The 18956-nt window shown below is 43.1% G+C and overlaps 1 protein-coding gene across 2 annotated transcripts in view; it reads right to left on the bottom strand.

Moving 5' to 3' along the window:
• Nucleotides 1-18956, bottom strand: part of HDAC4 (histone deacetylase 4) — a 120720-nt gene that overhangs the window by 44441 nt on the left and 57323 nt on the right. For both annotated transcript variants that reach the window (XM_075710041.1, XM_075710040.1), the window contains exons 10-12: nucleotides 12581-12838; nucleotides 11022-11208; nucleotides 4706-4839 (exon numbers count right to left, since the gene is read on the bottom strand). In XM_075710041.1, coding sequence (XP_075566156.1) covers nucleotides 4706-4839; nucleotides 11022-11208; nucleotides 12581-12838 — 579 coding nt within the window. The remainder of the gene's footprint in view (nucleotides 1-4705; nucleotides 4840-11021; nucleotides 11209-12580; nucleotides 12839-18956) is intronic.

Genomic DNA, 18956 nt, shown 5'->3' on the forward strand with positions numbered 1-18956 from the left:
GCATTGCCTGGTTAGAAAGGATTATGCTTGAGAAGCTTTTGCACCTTTCTCATCTCCCAGCTCACACGGCACAAGCTTTGTCCTTGATTCTAACACAAAGACACCAAGAAAATGAATTAAATCCCCCCAAAATAAAAGTTGGAGAACAAAACATATTGCTCACTTCTGTTTCCAGACCCATCATGACTTGCATCTCAGCCTATGGCTCAGCCTGCCATCCACCCTCCTAATTTCAGCAGTTCCTTGCTTTCTAAGAGCTCTTAAGTCCTCATACTTCTATTTTTGAGGCTTCGCATTGCCTATTAAGCTTGCTTACTCCATACTACCCCCATACCCACCCACCTAACCTCCTTCCTGGCTGCTAAACCCTGGCTTTTCAGCTCATAACCCTGACGAACTAGTTGGCTCTTTACCCTGTTTCCTTCATATCTCTTTCTGCACAAAACCTGACCCCCCTATCACCATACCACCTCTCCTCTGCCACTGCTTTATACATGTCCTTCTGCACTCTTCATCCATTTCCTTGGAGCCAGCTTTTCCTTTGCATTTTAGACAAAAGAAAAACCCCACTAGTCTCTTGCTTTGCATTTTTTTCACCCATTCACCCCATGATGTTTCAACAGGAGAGGATATGAATCTTGAGCGACCACAAGCCAGATCTTGTCCCAGCTGTGGCCCCAAAAAAGCCACAAAAAGCCATGAAAATGGCTACAAAATTTCTCTCCAGAGACCAATTTCCCAGGCACCACTGGCACCACCTCCCACATGCCCTCAGTGCTTTGCGATGGGAAACCTTGTGCATAGAGTGGCTCTCCGGAGGCTTCACAGCCCGGACCCATCCTGTGCTCCAACCGGACACCTGCCCGATGCTGTGCCAGGAACGCCACAGACACAGCTCTGCTCTTACAGACAGCCCAGTCCTGGGTCTGGTTTTTCATGTCAGTCCTCCACAGCTGCAATTAACCTTCAGCTAACAGTCCTCGTGCTTTAAACAACACAGGATTGCTGCCAAGATGTGCTTGGAGACGGACCCTGGTTGAGGAACTCATTCTTCCCCATCCCAGTCGAGTAGCCCAGGGATTTGATTACCTCCGAAACACACAGCAAAACCTATCAATTTCCTCATGCTCTTGATGAAGGCTGGGAGGATTACACTATACCATGATTGCGGGTTTTCATTTGGGGGGCAGAGTCTTTTATTGAGATTGCCTCAATTAGTATAATTGTTGCCTTTAAATTCTGAACATACACCAGAGTAATTGCCGTATTTTATAAAGCTAACTTAATTAAACAAGCAATACTCTAAACCGCAGCTGTCATTAAGTTTGGACAACTGCTTTCACTCCAAAGGGTCATCTTTAAACTTGCGCGACTCTGCCAGACTCTTACCTATCACACCACAAATCTGGCACACATTTTCCCCTCAGCTGGATGTAAAATGGTTTTTGGACAACTTTAGCATATACATATCTGTTTCACTGCTGAAAAATGAGAGGCGGGGAGTGGCGGGGGGGGAAGCGATGTGGTTTTTTCTGTTCTAAAAATATTCATGCCCCTTCTGAATCACTTCTATTGCCTCCGAGAGAAATGGTAGAAACTCAGCACTTGGCAGGTTGTCTAGGAGCCTCTTGGTTGCCTGATGAAAACAGGTTTTCACTTAGTTCATTTCTGAAATTTCAAAGCAAGCATTTGTTTGCATGCACGATAGAAATATTTATCTGCGAGCCCTTTTCTGGCTTGGGGCATGTGTGCAACAGAAACACCAAAAGAACATTTCCAGGAGACAGACACCGGGAATTGTTTGAACTTGCATGAGAAAGCAGAGCTGGGATTTATTTTCAGCATGCAGTTGTGGGGGGAACGAGAGCTGTTAAACTCCTTCTGGAAGAGGACAGGGATCCAGCAGTGTCTTGTCTGATCCCACACAGCATGTACAGGATTATTTACTACGCAGGGCGCGGTGGTTTTAACCTGTATTGAGCAACTACTTGCAACCAACAGAATCAAACTATGCCCACACTCGGACCACAGCAAAGCGGTGTTAAGGAAGGAAGGAGAAATGTGAGGATAAGGAAATGTCAAAGTTCAAACTGTCCTTTTACAAATATGAGTTGTAAGAAATGAATTAAACTACGTAATCACAAACAATTTTCACTTCATGCCCTTGGGCTTGCTTTACTGGCTCATAACGTCTGAGGCACAGGACAACAGACCTGCAACAGTGAAGATAAAAAATGAGCATGCACAGATGTGTGCATCTCAAAAAAAAGAGAAAACAGGAGCTCAGCAAAAAATTAAGTGTACAGCCTGGCAAATTTCTGAGTGCTATAATCCAGGTGTGCTGCTGACTTGCTGCAGACCTACTACTAATTCTGAAAATACTCACCTCTTTCTGAGTGCCTGTAGGGCTGTTATGCAGATGGAGCAGTTATAATCTACAAAAAATTATAGATACATAGCAGGATGGATTGGTAGTAAGTGTCACCATCCTCATATAAAGAGCTCCGTTAAAAGTTCACACTTCACACGAACACTACTGTGGGTGGGGATAGAGGGGACAGCTCATGCTGTCCTGCATGGAGCTTTGGCATAGGCAACAGGGATTTGAAAAACGAATATAATTATTAAAAGTAATCATAACTATTAGGCCAGACTTCAAAATTCCTTTTAAATCAATCATATAATGGAATATGTCCCACAGAATGAAGCTTTCTACATATTAAGTCTACAGCATTCCTGTCCTTGCGGTAAGGAGACAAGTCCATCACCCCAGGTGATGCCAACAGCTCATGCCCATGCTTCAACCTAGCAGCAGAGATCACTTGTGTCTAAAAACCTGTCCCCTTGCCATGCAAGTGCACCTGATGTGGAGGTAATCTTCACTGAAGGAAAACCCTATAAGGTCCTCCACTCTGCTCGCTGATAGACAGGTTCCAACTGAGGAGCTTCAGAAAGACTATGAAGGGCAGGGAAGTGACTGAATGGCTTTGCAACACTGAAAAGAATTACATTGGTCAAGGGCAGCGGAAAGTGAACGACTGGCTCCAGAAAAAACCCTATCAAGAACAGAAGAGTGAAGTGCAGAGATAGGAAAGAGATGGAGAGACAGGGAAAGGTTGTGCCTATCAAGCCCATGAGAAAAGATAAGATAAAGAAGGAAACTTTAACACAGGTATGGGCAGGAGTAGGAGATGGTGGGGATAAAGGAAAGCTAACTAGAGGGAGAAGCAAGTGCAATTAGAGCAGCTGGTTATCCTGAAATGGCAGGTCAGACCTTGAAGCAAGCCACCAGAGAAGAAAACACTGCAATTATGGCAGAAAGCTAACATCACATATTTATCATTTTCTGAAAAAGGAAGAGTCAAGATAAGGCTGAATGTCACCAATGGTCAGAAGGGAAACACAGGTGGAAGGCAGGTGAATGTCAAGAACAACTCCAAACAAAATACCAAAAATACCAAATGAAATAAAATAACCTGGTATCATACAATGAAGAACTTCACACATTAGAGAACATTTGTAACATAAATCTAGGAGACAAGGCAATTAGTATGGCATGATTTAACTCCTGCTTCTAAACAAAGGAGGTAGACAGCAGTAGGGTACTTTTTTTTTTTTTTTGTCCCAAGTAATAACCCCCAAATTAAATTAAATGGGTCTCTGTAGACAGAAACAGGTCTCAAGTTCTTCGTTGCTCTCTTCAGGGATAAATAAGGGTATGACGGGGAACTTTAGCCAATGGCAATGCTGCCACCACGTGGATGTCTTTTCTGATTGCTCAGAAAATACTTCTAGCCAGATGCTGACATAACTCAAATATACGGTGTGATTCAGTCCCGTCAGATGCTGAAGGAACCAATGAACACATGCTACCATTAATTTAACATCACTGCTATTAGTTATGAATAATAATTATTAATCACCCTTATTAATCATTAGTCTGTTTATTTCAGTATCTAAGCTTTTATCTTAGTTTGCCTTGCTCTTAAAACATGTATGTCCAATGCAATTAATTTAACCTCATGTGCCAGAATAGTGCCTAATTATGTCCTCCTACCCTCATTCTTCTTACAGTATCTTCACTATAGGTTGACCATTATTTATCAAAGAGTATTAAAAAAGTTATTAAACCATAGAAATACAAACTTGTTGCTCCACAGCTTTTGTTGTTATGATTGGAGTGATAATAAATAACACTGTTACTTCACATCTTGCTCTTATCTTTGGCTGCTTCAAAATCCAACACTTGGTAGGGACTTACAGTTTACAGGGAATAGGACCAAAAATTACAGAAGCAGCTTCACTGCAACACCAGGCAAGAGCGTTCTCCAACATTTCATGACATTTCTAACAGTCATCGCAATGCAACGAAATCAGATCACTAGAAAAGTACTCCTGACAGATGCACACATGCAAGCACAAGCAGTCATCTAGGAATGGATTACATTTAGGCCACATATGGCAACACACTGCCAACAGCTGGAGCTATAAAAATCTCAAGCCCGAATACAGTATAAAGTTTGCACATCCAGGTAGCAATCAACAGCCCGAGCTGCAGGTCTGGTAGATAAGCTGTCGTCCAGATGAGGTATCTGCCCCCCCAAAATGCCCATAATCCAGCAGTCGAATCAGCCAGACAAATCCAAATTCTCCCTTTCTCCCAGGCCCATCACCTGATCTCCCCCTTTGCTGGTATTTTTATTACCTCACACTTGCCACGGAGACCTGTCTCCTGGAGCCGGGACCAGATGCTCTGGATCCTCCCCGCGTGCTCTGGGTGGCTGTTTGTGTTTCCACAGGTACACTGGTGTTTCAGCATCAAGGTGTCATATACAAGGCCTGCAGCAGAGGTTACAAAATTGCTCTCAGTTAAAAAAAAAAAAAAAAAAAAAGCCAGATATATGGAACCCCCCCCCCCCCTTTTTTTTTTTAAGACAAAGGCAGTGTGTGTTTTACCAGGAGCCACAGAGCTCCAAGAAATGAAAATCCAAGACACTGCTTTGATACAGCACCAAACCTGCAACAATCCCTTCCTCTGGAAATCCTCAATGGATATGGAGAAGAAATTAGTCACCAACACCTCTGCAGGCTGAAGTTGAGAGAGTGACAGAAGTAGGTGACAACTGAAAGCATCCGTATGAGTACAGAGGTGCTGGCACAGGAACATGATCTAGGAGGGGAATGACTTGCAACTTTTCTGCTGGGTACTTTTATAATTGCTGCTATAACGACTCTAGGGCTTGGGATTAAAAACCAGAAGGAATAAGTCACTAGCAGGCACTATGTTTTATAAAATAGTTTGTGCTGAAGTCTTTTGCATCAACTTTATTTGACAACATGCTAATTAAGGCTATTAGCACACGCTTGGGCTTAATTATTCAGCAAGATATGTAGGTATTTAGCAGTGTTGTTTCATTTGAATGTGGGAGTCAGGCAGCTAAATCTCCTTGCATTATCAAGTATTTATGGCATGACAACAGCGTAGGAGACTTTGATTCATGCTCCAGAGTTGCCTGGGTATGTTTTTGGAAGGGGAGTGATGATTTCATAGCCAATGTTCCACTGGAGGAAAACAGCAGGTCCTCCACAGCTATGCAGTCCTGGGGACAAAAGACCTTTTTTTTTTTTCACTTATGCAAGAGACACACACTCAAATGTTTAAATCTACCATTCCCTTCAGCCAGAAGCTCGAGAAAACAGAACAAAAGGGGTGCTTTTTTTTTTTCCCCAAGTAGTAAGGTCTCTTGCAAGAAATATGTCTGAAAGCACAGTATAAAGTTGCAAATCAAAAGTCTTGATGAGAATCCAAAGCCTTTGAATTAGCAGCAAAGGCAGGAGCTATTCCCAGATCCCGACATTAAAGGGTCTGCCCTCCAACTGATATTGCTCCTCCGAAATCCCAGATGAGCACACCTATGCTGCGGCGGGCGGCGTGAACACAGCTCAAGGAGTTTTCACGTAGCCAGTTCAAGTACCAATAAACAGCACAATGTGCAACTGCATGGAGTTCAAAGGGGCTTGTAAGAAATCAGACTCTGAGAACATACATGGACACGTAGCCTGGAGCTGAGTGCCGTGCTGCTGCCTGTACCCAAGCTTGGCTCGAGCTGCAATCACACCTTTTGACTGAGTGTAGGCATGTTCTGCCACTGAAAAAATTGGCTTTCCCCTCTGAGGCAAAGCCTGGCATGGACACTTTCAGGTATTCAGCCTTAGGGGAGGTATCTGGCAGTTCCTCGCTTTGCTGTAGGTGAGCGCAAAGGAAAAAAAACAACAAAACCCAAACCACATTCAGTTCTAGGAAAAGAACAGAGCACTGGTTAATTGACTGCCTTTGGGTTAGCCAAAGTTCAGTTAAATAAGACCGTGCTGCAAAGCTCTGTAGAGATCTCCCACATTTGATTCACAGCATCAAACTTCATTTGGAGCTGCTGGGCAAAGGCAAGCACTGTCAATGTCACCTGAGAAGCAGCTGTAGCCCAATAATAAGACTGGCTGTCCATAAGAACTCCCCAGTCTGAGTTAATTTAAACTAGCACAAGGTCTGCGGTAACCTCACCTCAGGTTGATTTATTTTTGAAGGAAGATCATCTTCAGGGGACAGCATGCATTTTGGCAAAGTATTTGTTACCCAAAAGAACCCCATGTAGATGTCCTCCTAGACCATACGGGACTGCACTAGGCTTAGCTAAATCATTCATATTAAAGAAAGGAAAGTGGTTATGCCTTCTCTGATTTCCAGACATATCTACAGGGCTAGGCATATCAACTAGGCTTTATAGATTTAAAGCCAAAAGCTGCATGCGTATCTATTCAGCATATATATATTCACAGTCAACAACTAGCCTTGAATTTAAACAAAAAGAAGTACAAGCAGCAAGTCATTCACCAGATAGCTGCTGACCTCTCGGGGTGCAACCCTGGCTCCCTTCAGTCCATGGGAACTCTGCTGTTGGCGTCAGCGGGGCCAGGACTGCACCTTCTGAGGGCACTGATCTTAGAGACCAAGGACTAAAAGATGGTGCAATTGAGGCATTCAGGTGATGGCCAAAGAGAATGGCAATGGGGAACCACACTGCATGGAGCACAGGCAGGAGAGTGCATCAGAGAATTCACTAATGGAAAAAGTAAAACATAATATAGGAAACTTATGAACAAGAAGCTGCACCTCATTTGCAAAGGACACTCCAACCTGCAGATAAATCTGAGGCATACCTTCATAAGTTTGTGGAAAAAAACCCAAGCATTTTCAAGCAGTGTTTTTTAAGCAACCTTTTCTTGTTCACCTCCTGGATTCCCAGATGATGCTTAATGCTGTTGCTCTAACAAATCTTTTTGCTACCTGGGAGCTGGGCACAACCTGACAGTGAATTATACTGATTGCACTGCAAGGCTGGAAGGAATCTAAGACCATTTAAATAGTCGATATGTGAATCTGTGTTGCAAGTTTCTTTTTAAAGGGTGTTCTCCCCAAGTCTTTAAGCTTTAAATAGTAACTCCTGAAAAACTATCACTATGCAACTCTAGGTAAAGCAAAGGCTAGCCAATTTGATCTATAAAGTTTCTCCTTTCCCAACGATTCAACGGTAACAGTGGTGTCTCAGTGAAGTTCTTCCTGACTGTAATCACACATCACTCAACATTTCTCTTTTTTGAAAACTAAACCACTGGAAAGAAGATAACTGTTCCAAGTTCCTTCCTGTGACTGGGGACACACAGATGAAGACATACACACACAAAGGAAAGCTTGGCAATTTAAGCTTAAAGTACAAAACTACGTTGGCCATTACAAGTTAAATTAAGTGGTGCTGGAAGCAATACTCTTTAAGACATGAGAACAATCATTTTTAAAGGTCAGCACTAAAGCATAACCAACTCGCTTTTCTTGGCAGAACAAACATATGATTTGAGGTTCAGATAATTGTATTGCTCTGCACGGGAGAGAATAAATGCCTTCATCAGAAATGAAAAATACTTTAATGAAGAACATCAGAATAATTTGTGGAACCATTTTTACAGGAGATCAGAGACTGGATAATTGGAGTTATGCAAATTAATGGCCTAACCTGAGAAGTCTTATTCAAATGTGCGGAACAGTGCATGCAGAAGTATTCATTGAAGTCAAGGGGGCTACTTGTGCTGGCGAGGGCAAGTTCAAGGACTGGCTTTCTTTTATATGCTAGTAGGAAGGAAAATTACATGTCATGCTTTGGGACATAACTGATCGCTTGAAGAAGTCAGGAAGGGTACTGTTTTGACTTTCATGTGGAGTAATGCACATCATGTTTGAGAGGTGTATTATGTTGTTCCTTCCCTACACCTTTGAAGTCTCAGGTACTGGTCGCTGATAGAGACAGGAAAATAAATTATACGTAAAACCCAGGATTTCCAGCTGTCTGGTCCTAACTCTGTCCAGAGAAAGCATTAGTGTTTTCTATATGATATCTTGAACATGAAAGCGATGAACAATTCCTTTGTCTGCTGGACAATAACTGACCTCTGAAGAGCCACATTCATGTCTAGAGTGATCATGGTTGGCTTCATTAGGGCCATTGAATGAGGTTTGTTTTTTCCAGCCCTCTCACAAAATGATCACAAGAATTCAAATCTTAATTTCTCTGAAATCCAAAGCACACAATCATGTTAGGATCAGTCTCCAAAGCAGTCACTTATCAAACAGATGGATTTTCCTAGCGAAAAAGAAGCCTGATGCACTTCAGCACTGCTTGCTTTGAAAAAATACCCAAGACACTAATTTCCTGCCTTTCAAAGAATAGTTCAACCCTAGTGATTAAGCTTTAGTATTCACCTCCAAAAACACAATCTCTGACATACCGTGGACAACTTCAAGAAAACATTAGCGATCTAACTCTCACACACATGCTCAACAGCTGAAATGCCTGCCTTTCCTTTCTGTGCTTGCATGCCTGTAGTAGTAGGCTCTTCTTTTCCCGCCACTGTTAAGCAGATAATGACAGTGAATTAAACTAGTCCTTCACTTTTTATGTGAGGTGAAGGACTAGTTATAGGACTAGTATAAAGGTCTCAGCTTTTATGTTTTGCACTTTTATTAGTGCCAGTGAATGCCTAACACTTCCTCCCTTAACAGCATTTTATTGCATTTTTCCTCCTCCATTCACCTAGCATAAATGTAGAGAACTGCATGAGATAGAAAGCAATGGAAAAGTCAAGCCCCTGGAGCCTTAACATGGATAAATGCCGTGAAAAGAATATTTAACAGGTGAAATACACCAAGCATTCTTCATATCATTGCACTGGATAGTCCGGTGCTATAGAAATGCAATGTGATACTCCACCTCTTATTTTAAGCCACCTTTTTGTTTTTAAACCCTGTCTCCAAGGAAAATAAATCACAACATTGTAACAGTGTCTTTTCAAAGCAGCACAGTTCTCAAAATCTGCATTCTTACTGTTACCGGTAATATTAAATGAAATTTAGAGTCACATATCTGAGTCAAACTTATATCCTCTGGTAGTAAATGTTATTGTATGTTCAAAGTCTTGTGTACGATTGACAATGCAACTTAAATACTGGAGGAGGAGAAGGGAAGAAAGAGAAGGAATGAATAATCTCTTAAAGTACGGCCAGGCTTCCTTGTTTCTAAAGCACCAACGTTTGGGTCTAAGTGTCTTAGATGATCAAGTTTCATCTGGTTTGATCGTGAGCCAGGGGACTACCCTTCTTTGTATCCTTGGCAAAAGCCAAAATCTAGAATAATCTTGCTATAACTGGTTGTGTTAGAAATGCAGTTTTGCTGAAATTCAAGGTTTCAATATTAACAACAAATAGAGACTTAAAGGGCTGATTTGCAAAAATGGGATACTGCTTGGGCTTTTACAGAGCTGATCATGCATGCTTCTCGCCCTGCAGCTAGCAGCTGAAGAACAAAGTAATATTTAATATATCACTATTACTATACCATCAGTGTCTGAAAATAAACCCAATTCACAGTGCTGATTTTAATGATGCAAAAAGTATGGGTTAAATAAGAATAAATGGATAAGTGAAAGAGAAACAAAATCATGAGTTGCTCTTATTTGGGCGTTCTGGATTTTTTTTCCCTTCCTCTTCCCAGGGCATATATCACATTGCAAAATGTTCATTCACAAAATAGAGCTCGACATTTGGGGAAGAAGGCGGACTTCAAAATAAGTCCGCCTAATCACCCAACACAGGGCTTGAAAAGTTGCACATAAATTAACTTTCATCTGTTACTAAGGCTACTGAATAGACAGAAAGGATTTTGGCGGAAAAAAGGTGGTTGTCAGGATTTGGGAAGAACAATTATTTTTCACCTTTAACCTCTGTGGGGAGATTAACACCTTTTTTTGCATTTCTGGTTTTCACTAGACAAATGCAGAATTGCACTCACAATTTTCCTTTGAGATGAAGGTCCAACAGGTAAGAAAACACTCTTCAGCCTGCTTCTGCACCCTGACAACTTGAAATCAACCCACCTCACTTTTCCTAACCTACAGGCACAGATTCCTGGGCAGAGATTGTGTTTCAGAAAGAGGGGTAGGCTGGCACAGAGCCCAGGGTGGATAACTTATGGCATGAGATTGCGCAGGGACTGGAGAAGGTGCAGAAAATACAGCCAACAGATACTGCATTTGGCATGCTGTCCTTTTTCAATAACATTGCCTCTCTCTGCCTTGCATCTAAATCAGCTTTGTCACAGCATATGGCTTGTCCTTTTGTTTTTTCTGGAGATACATAATTAAAGTACTGTGCTATGCTTGTATTGATTTTTGCAGGTTATTTTCTGTCTGGACTGTAGGGTGTCTGTCCCTCTGGAGAAGGAACAAGCAGGACAAGAGGGAGTAAGATGACTGAATCTTATCCTTGATGGAGACAGGATGTTACGGAGTCCCCAAACGCAGATGAGATGCAGAACCCAAACAGATGGCTTTACAGGGACAGGGCAGAAAAGCACAACATAAGGCAAAATGGTAACCACAGCCCCACCGCTTCAGCCTCCAGTGCCCCAAAACATTACCTGTTGTGAACCTTGGCTTAGTGGGTGGCTCCTGTACGGACATTGGGAAGGTGGCCGAGGCAGGCGAGGACTGTGCACGGGACAGAGGCCGATGCCCTCCGAAAGAGACGGGCATGCCAGCTGCCTCCAGAGACGCCTGGTAGTTTCTCAGCTGGTGAATACGTTGCTGCTCCAACAGAAGGGCTTGCTGCAGGGAAAAGAAGCAGGTAGTTGCTGAAAGTCTGTGTGGTGCCTTCATAAAAGGGTTTTTAAGGGTTTTCAAAGTTAGCAGGCTTGGACATCTTTCCCTGATAAATGAGTGGATGCACATGCGTGCAGCAAATGAAAATGTGCACATTTCTAGAGCGAAGTCAGGCAAGTGCAGTGTCTTCAAACCACAGCTCTGAAGCTGGTGCACGCTGGCAAGGTGCAACAACCTTCCCATTTCCTCTATCCCCTCTCCTCTTTGAGGCAAAATAATTGCAGAGGACGTAATATTTTTAAGAATCCTCAGGTGTGCCAAATGCATCCAGAACTAGGGCGGGGGTGCTGCACTTTCAGAGGAGTGGTATCACTGTGGTCCGTCATTAGGAGCATGTTACATTTATTTATTTATTTACTAAGGCAATGAGGCTTAGATGTGACTATAAATCAAGTAACACTTTGTACAAGCATGGTTGGCAATGGTATTGATCTTTCAAGGCAGCGCTGTTATGAAGATAACGCTGCTCAATATAGAACCAAAAATGTAGTCTCTGAGCAACAGTCAGCGACATTCATGTGGGACAAGCAAGTTAGCTCCGCAGTGCTAGGAAGCGAGATGCAAATGACTACAGGGAACAACCAATTTGCACCTGATTCACAGACACTGCAATTGCAAACCTGGCACAAGTCCACTTTCCCTAGCCAAGGACTGTGGATTTACTCAGAGAGCTTCACCCTGGCATGGCTACAGCAATCTGCTCTTGGCTGCAGATCCCATGTGGGGGTTACGCCCGGCTGTAGGTACAGTCAGATGCTGAGTGCTAAGGGCTGAAAAGATGAGCAGAGCACTGATGCCTTAAGAAAATTGCAATCTCCTCACCTTCATTACTGCTACCACAACAGGAAGAATGCCATGTAATTGGGAAGATTATGCTATGCTAATCTCTAGGATCTCCAGTTCTGAAGAATGAACCCCCTCCAATGAACCTCATCCTTTGTTCCCTTATCCAGCCATTCTCTGGGGCAGTCAATTTGTTTTAAAATATAAAATCCTCTGTTAGTATTTAATGCTCAAAAATGTTAAGACGCACTTTGTCTTCCCAAAGAAACAAGCAGAAAGTGGTTCAGTGACTGCAAATGCATTGACTACATTTTGTGCAGGTGATCCAGATTCTCCTCCCTAGGACTTCTGATTTGACACGGTGACTCCAGGGAGGGATGGCACTGATTTTACCTGAAGGTTTCTTTACATAGCAGCTCCTCAAGAGCTGGTTCCCTCTAGCTTCTCCCCCTTAGAGTAGTGTAAGGTGACTACCAAGAACCAACAAATCTTCTACAAAAAACCATGTCCCAAACTTGGTATTTTGCAAGCTCACCTGACGGAAGAGCAGCTCCTGCTCAGCCTGCCTCTGCCCTGACTCCAGCTCCTGCTGTGGCTCTGCTTCCTCCTCATCACTCTCGATGGGTTCTTGCTTCACTTGCACCATGTTGGCCAGCCCTGGGGCCTCCTTTTGGCTTGCGACTCTGTCGCTGTATGGCTCCTCCAAAAGGGCTTGGTGTTCCCGTAACTCTTCCTCTGTCTCCTCAGGGTGGCTTTCATGCTGGCGAGCTGGTTCGTTGGGTTTTGATATAATCTGAAAACAACCCAGAGGTTAACTGATAAATAAAATGTAACTCATCACAGGTAAAGTTCACTCTGTTCTCAAAGAACCAGCTTCACGAAAAGAGCGACTGTGAATTATAGCTTTTATCTTATAAACTAGGTCCAAAACAACCACTCACGAGCAAGGTCAGGTCAGCCTTGGCATTAAGCACTATGAAATCCTGTCTCCCAAGTAATGACAGCCACTTCATTTTGCACTCAATAAGAGACTCTTGCACCTGCACACCTATGGATGCTACTCCATTCACAAACCCACACAGGAGAAGCATAACCATCAATAAATGTGGCAATTAAATTCTGAAAAAAAGTAAGAGACACACAAACCCTCTAAGAAGGTTTCTGCTACCTTGTTTGCCTAGCTTCTTCTTGAATCACCCCCTGAATTTTATCTGTAAAGTGAGAGGCTGTTGTAGAAAGATTCCTCCAAAACTTGCATTCTTACAAAGTTAGTTAGGAGGACACTCAACATCTGTACAGAAGCAAACTGCAAGAGGAGCATCATTCTAACCAGACCTTCCTAACTAGAGATAGTGAACTGCTCTGAAAGCAGCTGCTAAAACAAAGGGAACAATACAATTTTCACTATAATTCACACAGGTTCAGACTTTCTGGAAGTTCATTGGCAAGATAAAATTCACAGTTCTCCGTCTCAGACTGCTTATGATTTCTATTTGGAACAAAAAAAAAAGATGTGAACTGTTTTTAAATCCAGCATAGGTAAATAAATCAATTTCCTTTCTTTAAAAGAGCTCAGGCTGTACCCATTTCATAGGCTTATAAAGAAACTGCTGAACTTTGAAAGCTGTCAGGGCAGACCTTTAATAAGGATTAGGTCATTGGTATGAAAAGCAATATTGATTTTAAATCTAATAAAGCTAAATCAAAACATGGTTATTGAACACATGCAGAAGGAGTGACTGCTTGTAACAAGCTCTTTGAAGAACAGTGGCTCAAACCTGAAAGTAAGCCTTTTTCCCTAAATGTAGGAAAGGAGGCTCTGCCATGTAACTTAAGCAAACCTATACAAAGCAGATTTAGGTAGACAAAGGTAATATAAAGGATTAATTGCCTGCAAGTATCACAGCAAGGACAGCAAGAGGTTGCTCATAGCTACAGCAGAGGATCTCAAATAACTGGGGCTCAAAGCTTTTAAAAATTAAGTGTTGCAAGGAATGGGACACAGGGCCATGGATTTCCAGCACTTTGTGGATTACGGCGTTTTGGATGTCTCAACTTCTGAGAGGCGCAGGACATGCTAAAAGGTATTATCTTGCCTGGAAGCTTAAGGCAAGACTCTCTGGGATTCATGCGCCAGCCCAGTACAGACAGGGGGTGCAGCCCATCACTCTTAGTGACAAGAGCCAATATTTTTGTAGTGATCAACAACTGGCTGCTGTTGGCAAGAGGGTTTCAGTTTCTACAACCATGGAACTGTCTTTGAGAGTCAACAGTTTCTTGGAAAAGATGGAATCCACCTGACTAAACAGGGAAAAAGTACCTTTGCCAACAGGTTGGTCAAGCTGGTAGTCAGAGCTTTAAACTACAAACAACAGGTGAGGGAGTGGTTCCTCAAGAAGCAGCTAAGGAAGCTGGGGACAGGGTAGGCAGGCCCAGGGCCTGGTATGGTGTGAGTAGAAAGGACATGGCAATCAACAAAAAAGAGCTGAAGTGCCCTTTGAGCGCAGGCATGTAAAGGAGGTGCCTGCAGAACAGCCTGATGGGGAAGGTCTCGAGCCTGTCCTGGGGAATTGGCACGCTTGGGTGCCTCTCTGAAATGCCTCTACACTAGTGCATGCAGCATGGGGACCAAACAGGAGGATTAGAAGCCTGTGTGCAGTTATAGGGCTATGACCTCCCTGGGATCATGGAGACGTGGTGGGATACCTCACATGACTGGAGTGCTGCGATGGAGGGATACAGGCTTTTTAGGAAGGACAGGCTGGGAAGGTGAGGAGGGGAAGTTGCCTTTTATGTGAGGGAGGAGCAGGAATGCATGAAGCTCTGTGCCTTGGCATGGATCTGGAGTCAGTCAAGAGCTTAAATGTCAGGATAAGTGGACAGACCAAGATGAGTGCTCTTGTAGTGGGCAGACTGCTGTAGACCTCCTCATCAGCTAGAAGTAGACGAGGCCTTCTTCAGACACCCAGAAGCAGCCTTATTGTCACAGGTCCTGGTCTTCACGAGTGACTAATCATCCTGCTATCTGCTGGAAGGACAAAACAACAGGGCTCAAGCAATCTAGAAGATCTGAGTGCATTGATGATGAATTCCTCACACAGGTGCTCAAGATGCCAACAAGGAAGGTGCTCTCCTAGACCTGACACTTACAAACAAGCAAAGACTATTTGGGGACATGGAAGTCAGAGGCAGCATTGGCTGTAGTGACCATGAGATGGTGGAGTTGAAGATCCCAAGAGGAGGGAACAGGGTAAAAAGCAGGCCACAGTCATGGATTTCAGGAGAGCAGACTTTGGCCTCTTCAGGGATCTGCTTGGAAGAGTCCCATGGGATACAGCCCTGGAGATTAGAGGGGTCCAGGAGAGCTGGCTGATACTGAAGGATTCTACAAGCTCAAGAAAAATCCATCCCAACAAGTAAGAAATCAAGCACAGGCTGCAGAAGGCCTGCATGAACGAGCAAGGAGCTCCTAACTGAACTCAAGATATAAATAGGCAGTGTACAAGAGTTAGAAGCAGGACAGGTGACCCAAGAGGAGCAGAGAGTTACTATCTGAACTTGTATGGATGGTGTTAAGAAAGCCAAAGCCAACCTGGAGTTGAATCTGGCAAGGGATGTGAAGGGCATCAAGAAAGAAAAGGGGAAGACTGGGGAAATCATGAACCCACTGCTGAATGGGGGAAGGGACATGGTGAAAAATGACACAGAAAAGGCCATGGCACTTGGTGCCTTCTTTACTAGTAAGATCATCCTTCAGGAATCCCAGGCCCCTGAGACCAGAGGGAAAGTCTGGAGCAAGGAAGACTCAGCCTTGGCGGAGGACCACCACGTTGAGGGAGCACTTAAAAAAACCTGGACATACATAAGTCTATGAGGCCTGATGGGTTGCACTCACAGGTGACGGGACAAGAGGCAATAGGCACAAATTAAAACACATGAAATTCCTTCTGAACACAAGAAAACACATTTTTTCCTGTGAGGGCTGTCAAACACTTGAACAGGTTGCCCAGAGAGGCTGTGGAGTCTCCATCGTTGGAGATACTAAAAACCCAATTGCATATGGTCCTGGGCAACCTGCTCTCACTCACCCTGCTCAAGCAGGGACATTGGACTAAATGATCTCATGAGGTTCCTGCCAACCTAAAAGATTCAGTAACAAAACTTCCAAGGACTTCTCTGATGTACCTCCCACCCTCCCCACCTCCCCACTTTCATTACTTGTAATACACATTGGATAACTAAACCACGTTAAGCTACAGGAAGTTCTTCCATCAATTTTCTTTAAGCTTTCTTAGGCATGATGAATATAATCTGTTTCAAAGATAATTAAATCATCATAAATGATCTTCTGCTACTTTTTTTTCTGCCTGGATCGAAGGTCTCAAGCTTTGAACTTAATACCTTTTGAACTTACGAACTATGCAAGGGAATTGCTGGGAAAGAACTTACAATGTCATTGTCAAATCTAATGGAAATAAGAAGCAGTGTAATTCTCTAGAAGTTTTAAATCATTCCAACTCCATAAAAATGTAAGAATTAAATGAAAAACACGTGTAAAATGCTACAATGAAGGTTGAAAGATCACGTGGTCAATGACAAGGACATTTCAAACATTCGGTTTGCTCTCCTAATACAAAATGAATCTCTTGGTATGTCATTTTTCTAGCTGCTGCAACCCTGTTCTTCTTAAAGGACAATTTTGCAAAGAAAGCACTTTGTTATGAACATATTCTATATAATACATGAGTATGTGTATCCTAGGCCCATTAAAACTCCCTAAAAATCTTCCGTTTTTGCAATTTTATGAACATGTGCTCATGTAATTTAAGAAAGTCTAAGGTAATCGAAGCGCAAGGGAATGAAAATAAAGTTAAGATAGCATTGAAAATGCTTACAAGTATATCTGAAATACTAAACAATTACACAATCCACCATAAATAACTTCTCCTTCCCTTAATTAGCTCTCTAGCTTCCTTTGCAATGAGGTTATTCCTCTATTTTCAAACACAGTCACCTCTGGCTATCACATACTGCCACAATAAAACATTGTTAGAGGCACTGCCTCTCTAGCCTCAGACAGCTAACTGTTTCAGTGCGGAAGAAACTATATATCTCTAGTTACAAGCATTTTTAAAAGACTCGATACAGCTGGCAAGATTTCTTACCTACATCGTTAAAATACAAAGAACAGAAAGAAAAAAATCATAGCAACGTCAGGTCACAATACAAGGGAAAACAAAGAAGTCGTCATTTCTCTGTGGAATGCTTCATAAGGAAAAAAAGGCTGCATTTCTTTGCTAGTAAAATTTCAGGTCAGCTGGCATCTGGTATGCCTACCAGATATGACATATCTACTGCTTCACACTACCTTCTCTGTAATGATATGTTCTTAGGACACTGAAAACTTTGAAGATACTGCTGAAGAGGCTAGAAATGTCTGTTTACTCATCACAGAGTAATGAAAAGTCCCCAACAGAAAAATGCTTAAGAAGCTCCTAGAAGAATATAATTAATGTACTTTTTCTTTAGGCAACAAGTGTCACAGGGATCTCTCTCGTTCTAAAACGTGGCTGAAGAGCTTCTTGGAGCAGAAGCAGAGCTGATGAACTTCCACAGGACTGCACAGCAAAGCTTCCTATCTGGACAGACCAATTCTGATGAAGTTGTGCACCTCTGAATCTTTCTCCTAAGATGACAAGTGGTTACAGAAGAAATTTGTGGTCCTGCACAATCAAAAGGACAAGGCTCGTTCAACACTGAACCTCAGTTATCAAAGACTGACAGAGATAAAAGTTGGGCACGACTTTAAGTAAAACTTGAGATAGATCTATTCTCAAGATCTTTTCCAGTTTAGGAGTCTAACACGGGAACATGGCATTTCTCCAGTGTTGCTCATCATGGTAATGGTTTCTGAAAGTAGAGAACAAGTTTGAATCACTGAGGGGACTGCTTTGAAACATGAAATTAGTAACAGTCTTGTGGGCATCTGGGGGAATCTGAGGGAATACCTCAGTCATGCCCTTCAGAGACTTCAGTGTTGCTGGACAGACTGATGTGCATCAAAAGGTACAGGTTGGAGGCTGAAAACAACCACACACACCTTCAAATTTGGGATAAATCATCACATTTCCATACAACTCATCCAGGGTTATCTACAGGTAGTAGAAGCTCAGAGATCACACTTAACAACACGCCAAAACCCCATTCCACTTTGCCAGATACGTACAGCTGGTGAAAACTTTGTGCAGGTAGAGATATGCTGGAAGGTGGTTGAGACAGCACTACTGTTGATAACTATCCAGTTTATATCCTGGGAAGCACAGACAACACCCAGTGGGGTGGAGTGACTTCCCTGTTTTGGGAACGAGGTGGAGTAGCAGAAGGTAGCCTCAGCCTGTCCTGTGCTGGTAACATCAAACTTGCAGAGTCCTGCTCCCCTTTGAACAGCATTGTGGGGGACACAGGCATTGGCAGAGTGACACAGTGTGTCCCACTGACCAGGGAAAGAGAAGAAGCCAGGAAGCAAGGGAGGACACCAGACTGGCTTGGCCCTGACCATGCCATGCTGGGCAGAAGCAAGCAGAAACCTCCCTTTCTTCCTTCTGGAGACCAAGGACAAACTCAGAGAAGAAAGAGAACAACTCCGGATAGCTGGAGACACAGCTTTGGTAAAAACGAGAGAAAACAGAGGAAAAAAAGAGATAATAAAAGCTCAGCTCAAAAGTATCTTGAGACAGACAGCCACAAAGTGTTGGTCTCAAGTCAAGGACATGGCTAGAAATTAAGAGGTGGGCGGTGTGGAGCAGGTACTCTGGTGGGGATGCTCAAGAGAAAGGAGAGCGCTAGCAGAGAGACGTAAGGCAAGAGTGTATGCACAGGGGTGCGGACATGTGGACAAACAGTTGGAGAAG

This window comes from Pelecanus crispus, chromosome 5, assembly GCF_030463565.1.
Source record: "Pelecanus crispus isolate bPelCri1 chromosome 5, bPelCri1.pri, whole genome shotgun sequence".
Classification (NCBI taxonomy): Eukaryota; Metazoa; Chordata; class Aves; order Pelecaniformes; family Pelecanidae; genus Pelecanus; species Pelecanus crispus.